The sequence below is a fragment of the Trachurus trachurus genome, assembly GCF_905171665.1.
Source record: "Trachurus trachurus genome assembly, chromosome: 17".
In the NCBI taxonomy this organism is placed as follows: domain Eukaryota; kingdom Metazoa; phylum Chordata; class Actinopteri; order Carangiformes; family Carangidae; genus Trachurus; species Trachurus trachurus.
Genome location: NC_139900.1, coordinates 9,329,724 through 9,343,936, shown reverse-complemented (window position 1 = coordinate 9,343,936; position 14,213 = coordinate 9,329,724). Strand labels below are relative to the sequence as shown.

At 42.2% G+C, this 14,213-nt stretch overlaps 1 protein-coding gene across 1 annotated transcript in view; it reads right to left on the bottom strand.

Annotated features, from left to right (window-relative positions):
• The window catches only part of lig1 (ligase I, DNA, ATP-dependent), a 79,879-nt gene that overhangs the window by 37,165 nt on the left and 28,501 nt on the right, over window positions 1–14,213 (bottom strand). The window contains exons 15-18 of the mRNA XM_083991110.1: window positions 11,784–11,883; window positions 11,411–11,496; window positions 10,206–10,321; window positions 7,395–7,490 (exon numbers count right to left, since the gene is read on the bottom strand). Coding sequence (XP_083847236.1) covers window positions 7,395–7,490; window positions 10,206–10,321; window positions 11,411–11,496; window positions 11,784–11,883 — 398 coding nt within the window. The remainder of the gene's footprint in view (window positions 1–7,394; window positions 7,491–10,205; window positions 10,322–11,410; window positions 11,497–11,783; window positions 11,884–14,213) is intronic.

Below are 14,213 nucleotides of genomic sequence, written 5' to 3'. Positions count from 1 at the left end.
TGGTGGCTTCAGGAAAATGAGTTTTCCCTCATTAATATGCAAAATAATGCAGCAAGGTGCTGTAAAATCTAATCAGAGCATCTCCTCTATGCAGCACACGTGTGTTAGTGCAAACTTTCACTCAGGCTTTGTTCGTTTTTAATGTGTTCACTTGAATGTGTGTTGAATGACGCGCAACAGTCGCTGCCGTGACGACGTAACATCAGACAGAGGATGCAAATTTTCATCTTTTATCAAACCGTCTGCCACATTAACGGTCAGTAATCGATATCTGAGATGAGAGCTCCATTTAAAACGACTGAGTCATCGTCAGCACCAGTAAATTAGACGTATTAAATTAAGAGTCATAAATTAAATAAACAAGAAAATTATCTCAGGCACAAATTAAATAAAATGCCATCATTTGAAAACGCTACATCTTTCTTGCAACGAGCAATTTAAACTAAAAAAAGAAAAGAAAAGAAGACATGGAAACTTTTCACACTGCTTATTTGTTTTTCCATCTGAATCCTTTCAGTTAGGCAGAGATAATGACTAAAGAAAAGAAAGAGACAGCAAAGGAGAGATGTAGAAAAAAAGATGACAAGAAAAGCTGGTTAAGGGAGAGAAGTAGTAAGAGAGAAGACAGCAAAAAAAAAAGTGAAAGAAAAGGTTTTAAAAAGGGAGAGAGAAGAGATGTGTGGAAGAAGAGTGTGAAAGCGAAATGGTGAGAAGGGAGATGGGGGGATTTAAAGGAACTGAGAGGAAAAACAAAAAAAGGTGAGAGAAGACAGCAGACAGGAGCATCGACAGACGACGGAGGAAAACAGCGAATGTGTAAGGAGTGAAAGAGGGAGAGGGGGGAGAGAGAGGAAGGGTATAAGAGACGGAGCAGAGAGAGAGGTGAAGTCACAGACAGGCTGAATCAAAGTGCTGAAAAAAGATGAGAGGAAGGGAGAGAGAGAGAGAGACAAGAATGAATAAGACAAGAGTGAGAAGAGAGGAGAGGTAGAGGTGAAAAGAGAGCAGAAGCAGCAGCGGCGGCGGCGGCGAGTAGTGAGGGAAGGAACAAGCGTCATCAAGAAGTAATGAAGAAGAAAGGGAGAGGAAATGATTAGACACAGCGACATGAGAGACGAGTGGACGGATGGAGCAATGAGGTGAGAGAGAGAGAGAGAGACAAAGGACGGGTGTCGCTTTTAAAGTTAGGAAGAGGAAAAGAAGAGCAGATGAAAGTCAGTGTGAGAGGGCAGGTGTCGTATGAGATGATGAGACGCAGGGTGAGAGAAAGAGAGAAAGAGAGAGGACGAAAGTCAAAAAACAAAAAAAGAGAGGAAGGCGGTGCTGGAAAAGAAAAACTTTCTGCTCAACGACTGAAGAAGAGATGTTCGCTGGTTGAGGGAGAGGTCTCTAAGATGATCACTCCCTGTACAGTAGCTGTTTCAAAATAAAAGCCTCCTGCTGATTGGCTGTGGTGGTATTGTTATTCATAGAGAATTAAAGGGATAGTTCAACATTTTGGCAAATTGGCCCATTGCCATAATCCCTATAGTCATAGCAGTAGGTTCGTTACCTTTAATTGTCGGTGCAAGCTGTTTTTTCGAACGGCGGAGCAGAGCCGTGAGCTGCTCAGAGCTACGCTACGGAGGCTCATGGGATTTCTTGGTTTCCGTCATCAAACTCATCAAATACACAATCCAACAACTCCACAACGCTCTGGTGGACGTTTTGGAGTTGTTGGATTGTGTATTTGATGAGGGAAACCAAGAAATCCCATGAGCCTCCGTAGCGTAGCTCTGAGCAGCTCACGGCTCTGCTCCGCCGTTCTAAAAACAGCTTGCACTGAGAATTAAAGGTAACAAACCTACTGCTAAGACTATAGCGATTATGGCAATGGGCCAATTTGCCAAAATGTTGAACTATCCCTTTAAAGACATCCTAAAGTGTTCAATCAAAAAACATGCATGGAGTGCTGCATGGGTATCACTTGTCTTTGTCTCTTGTCTCTACCTCTGGTGCTCTTCAGTGTGAGGATCCAAATACTAGGTGGTAGCGGGAACTGAGGCACTCGGAGTAGGAAGGTGATTTTAAAATTAAAGAGGAGGAAGGTGTCACATATATTGATTGCCGTCTATCATACAAGTCAACACTATTGGCTACTGACTGTGAGACACCGCCTGTGAGATCGTCTTCTCTGCTTCACCTTCACCTTCACACACACACCTGCGACCGACCTCAGAGATGAAATGAGGAGAGAACGATGGAAACAGAGTTTTGGACTGAGACGGTGCCGACTGTCTGAGCCTGGAGCTGAAGGCAGCAGTGACGCAGCAGGTTCACGATGCGCCACAGAGTCAGAACAACAACACATAAGTGTCGGCCAAAAGAGCCGGTTACAGCTCAGAGGTTGTGACGGTGACTGGGACGTAAAAAAATCAAGAAACTATTTTAATTGGATGTAAAATTAGGACTTTGAGTGCAGGATGAGTCATCAAACGCCTGAAATCATTTTACAGGAAGAGAAAACACATCGATTTTGAAGTAATAATACTCAGATAGTGACTTTCTGATATGAATTTTGGCAAATACCAACACAGTTAGATGAATAATTCACACGTGGATACAGGATTAAAGCTGGAAAAATACATTTTTCATTCAAGGAGTCTCTTAAATTGAAACAATAGCGAAAGATGCATTTGTGAAGAACAGTGAGGGATCATGGGACTTTCTGTCTTCACCATCGCAGCTGAGATAATGTTCACAGATGAGTTGATGTATTCAAATTTTATTCATGTTCTGTTTTGTCACATATTTCACCCGACGTCACCGATTCTAATGAAACAGCTGTGGCACATAATGTTCATCTCTCTCTCTCGCTCTACCTGCTGTAAAGTCAGAGAGCACACACACACACACACCTGTCACCTGTGCAACACCGTGGTGGAGACGCTGCACAGGGTCGGCCGTGATGAAACGCAGCATCACGGATCGACGCGTGTTGTTTAGCGAAGAGTCGAGCTGCAGGTGACCGATACAAACAGTAGAATAGAGTTGTTGTCTGCTGGATCGATAGAGTCTGTCAAACTACTTTATCTACTTTATTTCTGCACTGCGTGATGCATCATCCTGCTGACAGGCGACCCAAAGGACACAGTGCGTTATATAATGAAAATAAAGAAGGAGTTATGGAAATTACTGCAAACATTTGGGACGATGTAGAGATATAACTGAGAAGAAGATCGAACGAGCGTCTGTACATTTTTTTTTAAATATTTCAATGTGGAAAAGTTGTGTATTATAACTTATATAAAGGGGAACTATGCAAGTCCGTAGGGCTGTTTGATTTTGCCCAAAAGTAAAATCTCGATTTTCTTCTCTCAAAAATCGATTTCCGATTACGATTTTTTTGTTAAATGACAAACTATTTTGTGTGCTGTTTGTGTCTTTTTAAATGGACCTAGAGTCTAATTTAAAAAAAAAAAATCTATCTATCTATCTATCTATCTATCTTTTTTATTCAAAACTTTGTTTCACAATACAAAACAGTTTTTCAAAATAATATGCAATATATAAAGCACATCTGTCTATCTATCTATCTATCTATCTATCTATCTATCTATCTATCTATCTATCTATCTATCTATCTATCTATCTATCTATCTAAAAACGTGACGTCAACTGACTGCCTTCCACTGATTGGCCAGAGCGTTGTCACCGGAAGAGTCGCAAGCGCGACGTCCGACCATTACGTCCGTCACGAGAATCAATACCACTCATTTTACAGTAAAAACACACCGACAAACTGTTGTTATTCTGTCACCTGAGTTAAATGTCTGCTCTGTGGAAAACCACGCGGTCCGTAATCGTTATATGACGACCCCGCCCCCGCTGAAGAACTCGGCTGTAACTTAGAAAATCCTTGTCATATCACTACCGCTGTGATATGACGGCCGAGTCGAGCCGAGCCGAACCGAGCAGACCTGTAACTGTGTAGTGGAAAAGGGCTGTTGGTCTTTTCGGCAATGAAATCCTCACTGGTCATAGCAGAATGCCGACATGCTTGTTTACAGTGTGTGGGGAGAGCAGTGGGAGAGCGTGATGGGAGGAAGGAGGCGGCAGTCATTACGGTAATTCAGCGCAGCGCAGATTCATGAACGGGGGCTTACCGTAATTACCCTAGAGTAAAAAATAGATTTTTAGAATTTCACGTTTTTAACATCGTCCTAGCCAAATAATCGCGATTACGATTTTAAATCGATTAATCGAACAGCCCTACAAGTCCGTTTTGCTAACCCTCCTCTGGTGGTGTGCATCTTCACTGGCCTCATGATTCGATTACGATTCACCAGTCTACGATTCGGTTTGATTCGATTATACGATGGATTTCGATGCATCGCATCCTCAGTTTTCTATGTTGTCACACATGGCTTTTTCATTATTTAACATAAAGTCATATAAATATGATACAGTGTTTCCCCCAGAAAATGTGTTAGTTAAGGTGGTGTCTGTCCTGTTGGCGGCGGCGGACTTTAATTTTTAAAGTTTTAAAAACTTTAAAAATTAAAGTTTTTAATGTGAAGCAGCAGGAAATGTCAGCTAGTAGCCGTGGTAACAACTTAATTTGGCCCGAACACATCTGTGTGTGTGTGTGTGACGAGGTAACAATGAAATAAGGCTGATTTCTGAGAAGTTTGGTTGAACTTCTCCAAGTGGCACCAGTGGAGAGAGCTGAACACAACACCACCAGCTGGACCACAACAACAGTGTGGGCCGGTGTGTTTAACCCCCCCCTACCCCCTCCTCCCTCCTCCTCCTGCTGCTGCTGGGAGGCCACAGAGGGTCGGAGTGAACAAAAATAAGTAAATAAATAAAAACAGACTGAGAGCCCGTCCACACGAATACAGATTTATTGAATTCGCATAAGTATTTTATCGTTTCGGCGTCTAGTCCAGATGGAAACAGCGTTTTGGGGAAAATCTGAAAATGCCGCCCCAGCGTTTTCATGTAGACACCCGGAACGAATCATTTGTGAAACGATGATGTCATACCCCCACCGCTGTAACCGGTAACCTGAGCCACAGCGCTACATGTTACAGTCTATGGACGTTACAACAACAACAATGGTCGACTACTGATGGTCCCTCGGAGACTGCAGCTGAATCGTGTCCATTAAATCATCATCGATCGTTATATTTGCACTGAAACGACTCCCAGTCAACATTTAATCCACTTAATAATGTTTAGAGTTTGAATAGAGCGGGGTAACTTTCCATCTATGTACGACAGCATTTTGAGTCGTTTTCAGGGGATCCATGTGGACGCAGATATTTCTTTAAACGATGCCATGTTCACAGAGATTTTTTTTCAAAACGAACAACAAGTAAAAGATCGTTTTGGGTGAAGCTCCGCTTTCGTGTGGATAATGCTGCGTTCGATTGCACTCGGAACTCGGAAAGATCCAACCTCCGAATCGGAAAAGTGCAATCGAACGGCCCTTGAACTCGGGTCAGAATTACGTCAAAGCAAAAATGGCGTCGCACTTTTCACCTCAACTTTTACTGTTATGTGTCGTCTAATTTAGCATTTGTGTTACTAAAAGTGTAGAATTACTTTGCAGTGGCATTTCCATCCCCATTCTGTTAATTTGTGATTTTAAAAAAAGTCTGTGCGTGTGTATGTAGTAGGGACGAAAAAACACACTTTCTCTCTCTCCCTTATGTAGCGGATGTACTTCCCCAGCAGCACTTTTTGATGTTTGAAAGACATAAAGACACATCCAAACAAACATCACCTTACCACCACCACCCATCATCATCATCTCCTTCCTTCCTAACTCTGACTAAACATAGAGTCGCCACCAGGTAGATGACTGCCACGTTTTCCCCAAAATCTAATCTTTCCTCTGGGATTAAATTCACGACAACGTTGACAGCAAAAAATACCTCCACTACCCCCTTTAAAAAAACACTCATTCAAAATCTGCCTGTTGATTTTTCTGAGATAGAGAAGATGCAGAGTTCACCAGCAGCGACACCGAGCTGCATCGTTTTCTGTAAACATGGGAGAAGCGACTGAGCGATGATGAATCAGCACAGTATTCCTCCTCTTTAATTTGTTTCCACGGCGCTCAGAAGGATTTCCAAGTAGCAGGACTATTAATAGGTGTCAATCCACCCAGGATTAGTTTGACCTGAAAAAACAAACACACACTACCGCTCGCGCTGTGGGGGAAAAAATCTGAACTTTCTAACCACCATGCATGATGAGGAATCATCGCGGGTTGGCTCAGCAAACAAACCTCAGCAGTTTTGGCAGCAGATTACTTCAAAGTAAAAGTCACCTAATCATCACGACATGTGGTGATTCTCTCACTTTCTTCTATCACCACAGTACTGTCGTTTTTTTTTGTTTTTTTTTCCAGGCATCAATTGAAAATCCAGTGCAGAAGCAGCACACCTGTTTCCTCTTATAACCTATAAATTATGACTTAATAAATTCCAGCAGAGGGACCCATTAGTAACCTGCTCTGACTATGCAGAGTTTATCTGATTCAATAATAACCTGCCCTGATTAGTACCGACCAGATGGGGATTTCTTTTATTCTTATTATTGATGTTTTAATAACGCATGTGTACAAAAAAAAAAAAAAAAGAAACAGCAACTGTGAATGAGAGTGGGAGAAAGCCAACAAACTGATACAGCTTTATTTGCAGAAAAACACACTCAGCGGGTGCCGAGGTAGCGAGCGCGCTCAGATAACCCCCCAGGCCAACTGCCAAAGCTTCAGGTAGCGCCGGTGATCGCTTTCTCTCTCTCTCTCTCTCTCCCCACGCCAGCAGATCCTCCTCGCTAATTTGGGCCAGCCTGCCCACAGCTCCAACTTTCAATTAAACCACTAGTGTTTTTCACATCTATTACAGAGATGAGGCTTCGTGACAAGTCGTTTAAAAAGAAAAAAAAGGGTTAGAAGAAATTGTGCCCTTAGAAAAAAAAAAAAGAAAAAGGAAATTTAATGGCTAGCAGTGGCTCTCGACAAATGAAGAGGGACACAAAAAAAAGGACACAGGGAGGGTCAGGACAACTAAAGATAACAAATAAGCTTTTGAAGAGCAGGGTTTCAAACTGAGACAGACAGAGGCAGAGAGCAGCGGCGGGCAAATGGAAACCAGACGGATGACAGATGGGTAGAGAGAGGGAGAAAAGCGGCAAAATGAAAGACAAGACTGAGCGGGGGCGAAGGCTGCAGTTGTTATGTGCACACTGTATAAAAAAAATAAATAAATAAATAAAAAAGCCGCCGGTTAACAATCACGGCTCACAGCGACTTTGCCGCCGTCGCTCGGCCCCCGCGGGGACGACGGCAGCACTCGCTCCGCTCTGCTCTGCTCTGCTCTGCGTGCTCTCAGTGTTTTTACCTTGGGAACGCGAGAGATGATATCGGGATATTTGCTGGTGTTGTCTTCCTGGTTGCGGCTGAATATTCGAACCTCGCCGCTCTCCAGGATGTGAATCTGTGGGGAAAAGAAGCAAAGAGCAGAAAGAGACGGAATAAATAAATAAATAATAATAAAAAAATAGAGATTTTTTTTTTATTGCAGTTTGTTTGTGTTACAGGCGAAACGAGGAATTCACAGTGTTGAGGTTTTTACTGTCAGTCTGGATGATCACAGATTGAGATTAGGAGCTGATTGAGTCATATATATTGTTATTTATGTGAATATTAAAGTCCCAGTATGAAACTTATTTGGCTTTTTATCAGCAAAAATCAAACATTGCTTTCATAAATACGTATAGTTGAATCACAGCCGCATACAAATGAAAGCTTTCTGGTTCCTTAGAATGAGTTGTTACAAGTCGTTACAAATACATAAGTGGGCGACGCACCGAACCGAGGCGGCCATGTTGCATCGTGACCGTAGGTAACCACCAGATATGCAACCGCACCGCTAGATGGGGGTAATTCCTACATACTGGGGCTTTAAGAAGATGGATAAATATTTTGTCTTTTATAATGATCTCTGTTGGATTAGCCAATCACAGTCACATCCAGAGTGACATCACACAAGTTGGACGCTGACCAATCACATGTTCCCATCGTGACGTACATCTGATATTGTTTTGATTATCGACATCACGGCTCCAACTGTAACTAACTAATGAATCTTTTCATTACTGATTAATCTGGAAATTATTCTACATTAGTCTATTAATCGTTTGGTCGAGAAAAAAAAAGCAATCACAATTTTTCACGGTCGTAATTTTCCCTCATGTGCCCAAGGTGACTTCTTTAGATTGGTTGTTTGGCCCCAACCATCAGTCAAAAGCCAAACTTATTCACATCTTAATTTTAAACATGAGAGAAATGCTTAGGTTTAAGACAATAAAAAAAAAATGTTTTCACTTGAAAAAATGTAATAAATAATGAATCAATTGCAAAAACAGTGGCAGATTTTTCAGTCACTCAATTAATGAATCGTCTGATCGTGGGCGGGCAGATGGCGGTGATGTTACACCCTCACGTGTCATTCATTTGAAATCTGACCAGATGGTGAAAACCAGTGAACATAGTTTTAGATTTATTGAAATTAAATGAAACATTTTTTGCATTGTAAACAAGGAGAAAGAAAGAAAGAAAGACAGAAGGAAATCAGTTTTTTTCTCTCTGTCTGTATAATATATACTTTATCTTTTCAATCTATCCACCAAATATTGTTTCTCCATGGTTCAACTTCACTATTATTATTTCTGTTGGCTTCATATACATCATATATATCTAGTGGAGGATTGTCTGACCTGGTTGGATTAGTAATTTGTTGCTCTTCCTGCAGCTTCTTCCTGGTTTCCATCAAATGGTTTTTGGAGCTACTAGATGCATCATCAATACAATAAATAAAGATACATGAGCTTCTCTGTAATAATAAGTCCTGACCGGTCCTCTGTTGATTTTATTGTCATTTTTTAAAAACACTAGTTGCTTTGTTGTCGTTCCTGACTATTAATGCTCCACAGCTGCGTTTCATCACGACTCGGCTGTACCACGGTGTCGCCGGCTCTTTGTTTTTGTTTTTTTATCATCACGTGCCTTCGTACACATTAACTACATGTATTACTTTAGGTTGCCAGCCATTCGGCCAGATGACAACAGATGACTGTGGCTTCTACTACGACTCAATAAGCATCGGTTCTGATAAATAGAAAAACAAAACACACAAACAGACACATACACAGGATCGTTCAACTTGATGTGACGCACAATCCATGAACACACAGTTGTATTGATTCATCAGCTGACACACAGACGCAGATGCACACACACGCTCTCCTGTGGCTTGTCTCCAAATCTGAACAGTCACACTCACACACACACACAACATACTGTAACACACACACACACACACACACACAGAGGGGGAGTGTTTAAGTGAACAGTGTACCGTGAGTCCCTCTGCTGGCTGTCTGAGGTAAAGTCCACTGCAGTGAGACCAGAGAGAGAGAAAGACGAGGACGTCATAGGGTTTACTCTCTCTCTCTCTCTCTCTCCGTCTCTCTTTCTCTCTCTGTGTTTCTGTTTCTCCCTTCCTGCTCATCTCTCTTCTTCTCAATTCAACCCAGTTCAAAGGCACTTTATTGGCATGACTGCCCAAAATTAACAATACAGCTGGAGGGGTTTACATTACAGTCTCTCACTTGCTGTGTCCCTTTATGTCTCTCTCGAAAATTTCCTCATCCCCGCCACTGTCTCCCGTTGTGTCTTCGTTTTCATCTCTCCCTCTCTCTCTCTCTCATGTGTCTCGCCTTCACTGTCTCTCACCACTTTCCTCACCACCTCCCTCCCTCTCTCTCTCTCTCTCTCTCTGGTCCACATCAGCAGAGGTAGCTCGCTCTGCCTACAGGCCCAGGGCAAAAGCAAAAGCAGCACCACTGTTTATCTTAAAAGAATAAGTGAACACACACGCACGCAGACGCACACATCATGCAGAAACAAGCATGCATGTCCTCACACAGTGAGCAAACACACAGAATGGTAATACCTCAACCTCAAAGAGCAAAGCCCAAAGGTTTATGTATATATGTATATTATATATATACACACACACACTATATATATATGCATGCAAAATTCAGCAGACATATGTTTCGCTGCCAAACGCGGGCGAAACAAACGCTCTCATTCTGTCACATTGCCACCTACACACACAGACATACATATACACATACATACACACCTGTGCGCGCTCGCCGTCGTACTTGTACTCGCAGGTGAACGCCGCCTCGTCGAACTTCTTCATCACCTCGCCGACACCTTTCGTCGGGTGAGCCAGCATGGGTCTCAGCGGTACACCTGGGAGAGGAAAGGTGAGAGACAGAGAGATGGAGATGGAGAGAGAGATGGAGGAACAGTTAGAAAGAAAAAAAAACTGTGGGGCACGAAGCAACCGATTCAGAAAAAAAAAAATCTGTTATGCATATTTCATGAGTTCTAAACAGTGGAGAAACTAATTGTGAGTCGAGCCCAGGAGAAGTTTCATATATTTGCCACTTTCTCTGGTGCATGTGTGTGTGTGTGTGTGTGTGTGTGTGTACGGGGAGAGGAGGGGCCGGCGCGGCGCGAACAGGCCTGCAGGTTTTCGACAGAAGAGGCAGATCTCGCATCCGTTTGCGAGAAACCCAGGAGCTGTGAAATTAGCTTCAATGACACATTCCCATTCGCATGACACATCGGCATCACACCCACAACTGTTTTTTGTGACGAAAAAAAAGGGGGGAAAAAAAAAAACCTCAGACAGTTGAAAATGAGTTTGTTTGTATTCTCGTTTGGCCCCGATATGAAAACTTCTCTGACTCACGTACCCCTGGGCTGCGCTGCGAAGTTAAGCTTCAAACAGCAGCAGAGGAGCGATATAAAGAAATATACCAAACAAATTCCTTTAATTGCAGCTTACAGAGCACCGAGCCAGATACGACGGGACGGGACAGTAATGTTTTGTCCAAACCGGCTGGTTTGATCCCAACAAAAAATAAAATAAATTCACCGGCTCCTTTAACTATGATGCATTTGAGAACAAAAAAGAGCAGCGATTATTTACCTGCCAACATCGCGCTACTAGATTTGTCTAACTGACCAACAACGGCCAATTTAGTTTCCCAATTTAGCGGTTGTTCAGATGGCGGCTGGTATTAATTTCCTGCCGTGGTGCCAAGGTGCCTTATCACAAATAGCTTGACAACAGTGTAATTGGGAGCTAATCCTTAGTTTTGTTGGTATCTTATCTTTTGTGTGATAAATGACTCAACTAAAATAACTGAGTCACCTCCACTGAACCGATCAATACACACACACACACAGACACACACAAACACACAAACACACACAAGTCAGCATCCTTCCCGATTGAATAACCTGTTTCCCGCCTGCTGATTGGCTGCTTACCTGGAGTGAGCTTGCAGTGGTTGGGCAACTGGTCTATGCCCTCTTTTAGCAGAACGGGGAGGATGACGTCGTAATTGGGCATCTCGCTGGATAGGAGAGAGCGTGGGAGGGTGAGAGAGAGTGAGACGGAGCCGAGTGTTTGTGAAGAAAAACATTTTAAAAAAAGAAGAAAAAGGAAGAAGAAAGAAATCAATATCATCCAAAATGAAAGTGAGCAGCGTGAGTGAGCGAGGGAGAAAGAGGGACAGGGCTTAAGGGGAATGAGGCATTGTAGTGACGGCGGCGAGGAGAGACTGCAAAGTGAAACGAGAAGAAGGAGGAGGAGGCGGGTGTTTTTTGTTTTTTATTTTGTGTTTGTTTAGGTTTCAGTTACCAGTAAGTCTGTTTGAGAATGAGACTCTTCTCTTCGATCCAGGCCCGCTTGCTCTCAGCGCTCATCCCCTTCCCCGCGTCGATCACAGCGGGAGGGAAACCTATAAGGAAGCAGAGGAAAGATGCATTTCAAACACACATCTGTTGTACGTGTAAGAACATTTGTGCAACCGGCTATTTGTAGGATGAAAGTTCACAGTCCTTTCAAAGGCAAGAAAAAAGAAAGGAAATGTACAAAAGCAGCTCAATTACCTGTGTATGTATAACTACACCGCAGTTTTTCCTTCTTTTTTTTTACGGCTAACTCTTAAGAGCCCCGCTGTGGTGGAAATGTTAAAGATAATATAAGCTTGAAGGCTAAATTAATTATTTTGTTTGAATTACAATGAATTATTTATCATAATGATCCACTTGAGCCCCACAAAAGGAATTTTGCTTTTAGTTGACCTGCCTGATAAAATAATGGTTAAAGAAATAAATAAATAAAAACGCTAAGAAAAACATTTCCAGACCAGACCACAGATCAATGCAAATTTCCCCACCGAGCCTCTGGTCTAATTGACTCTTATTAAAGCATACCTCCAGTGGAGAATAAGGCACGAATACTAATAAGTCAGGGATGAATTTATTTAATTTGGTGTCAGTGGTGTTTGGCGAGAGCGGGTCAGATCAGAGCTGAGAGCAGCGCGGTGAAACTTCATAAATCCTGCAACATATTGAGAAGGCGTGTCGGCTTCAAACGCTAAATTACATATGGCATGGTTTCTGTTTTTGCTTTTTTTTTTCTTCTTACCAACCTTTCCACCGACACATTTGGTCACTAATTGGCCTGACACATTGAAATATCAGATTTCATTTAAAACAGTTCTAATGAATGCAAAGAATATTTTAACACCTTCTTCTCCTGGTTGAGATCTGAGGTTCTTAATTAAATTTATTTCGAGGGCTAACTCCGTCTCATTAAGTGTATTAAAAAGAGGGAGGGAAAAAAAAGTTAAAACTTAAATTTAGACATAGAACGGGTGAAAGGCCAGTTTTCTCCACAGATGGGGAGCAGTCACTCCACTTGTGGTGGTTTATTCAAAAGCCAATGAGCAGCTTCAGCGGTCTGAGTTGAGACAAATCAAGTGTTTATCTTCCAAAAGTTGAAGTATTTTTAGTCCAAATATTCTGTCTTCTGTCTTTTTCTGGCTGAGCCGCGGCAGAGGGATTGTATAACAAACCGAGCTTCTGCACTAAAATAAAAAATGGAAAAACTGAAGCGTTGGGGAAGTTCTCACTTTGTGTAACTCAGACTGTTGAAAACTCACATTAAAATTCAGATCAGTCTTTGCATCGTTTACATAGTTACTTTAGGAAAATGTGGTTTTTTTTAATGGTCGGTTTGATACACAGACACCTGGCTGCTGTTTCAAGGTGATTTTTTTCTTTTTCTTTTAAGATATTCTTTAAAATTCAAGGCTATAAAATCCTAGTTCTTCTCCAATTTTCTCAAACTAAACAAACTGAGATTCTCCTCATTGGTTCTAAATCAACACTATCCAAAACTGACAGTTTCTCAGTAGCGATTGACAACTCCACCGCCTCCCCCTCCCCACAGGTGTCATCTTCGACAGTACTCATTCGCATATCAATAACATCAACAGCTCCACTGGCTCCCAATAAAGTTTTAGAATTTAATTCAAAATCCTCCTCTTAAAATTTAAAGGACAATTCCGGGCAAATTCAACTCAGGGCTGTATGTTCCTAACATTTTAGGTCTAAAAGAAGCAGTCTGAAGATTTTCAGTTTAATGTCTCCTGTTTTGCAGTGGTTGTGTCTGTCCCCGCGTCGCCACGGCAGCGATGAATGGGAGCGGATGGAAGTTCTGCTGTTTAGGCTGTTTCCATCCCTCAAAGCCGCAATTTCTTTTCCACAGACAGCGTCAGATGGCGACTCAAACATGCACCCAGAAGATTGTTTACTTCAAGCAAGTCGACATGTTTGTAAAACTAGATCTAATTCAAAGTCTCCCAGAGACCCAAGTTGACGCTCGGTGTGTTCAGGTGCAGTCGGAAAGCTACCGTTTGTGTCATAAACACAGGAATATCAACTCATGACTTGCTTGAAGTAAATAAACTTCTGGGTGCATGTTTGAGTCTCCATCTGACGCTGTCTGTGGCTTTGAGGGATGGAAACAGCCTAAGCAGCGGAACTTACATCCGCTCCCATTCATCGCTGCCGTGGCGATGCGGGGACAGACACAACTACCGCAAAACAGGAGCGATTAAACTGAAAATCTTCAGATTCCTTCTTTTAGACTTCAAATCCAAGCTCGAAACTGCCTTTTCCCTATGATTTCATTTGCACTGTGTAATTCTAACCTGATTTTTTTTATAAAACATACTTTTGTTTACTATTGTTTGCGCTGTGCTGTTTTTAACCAATGTAC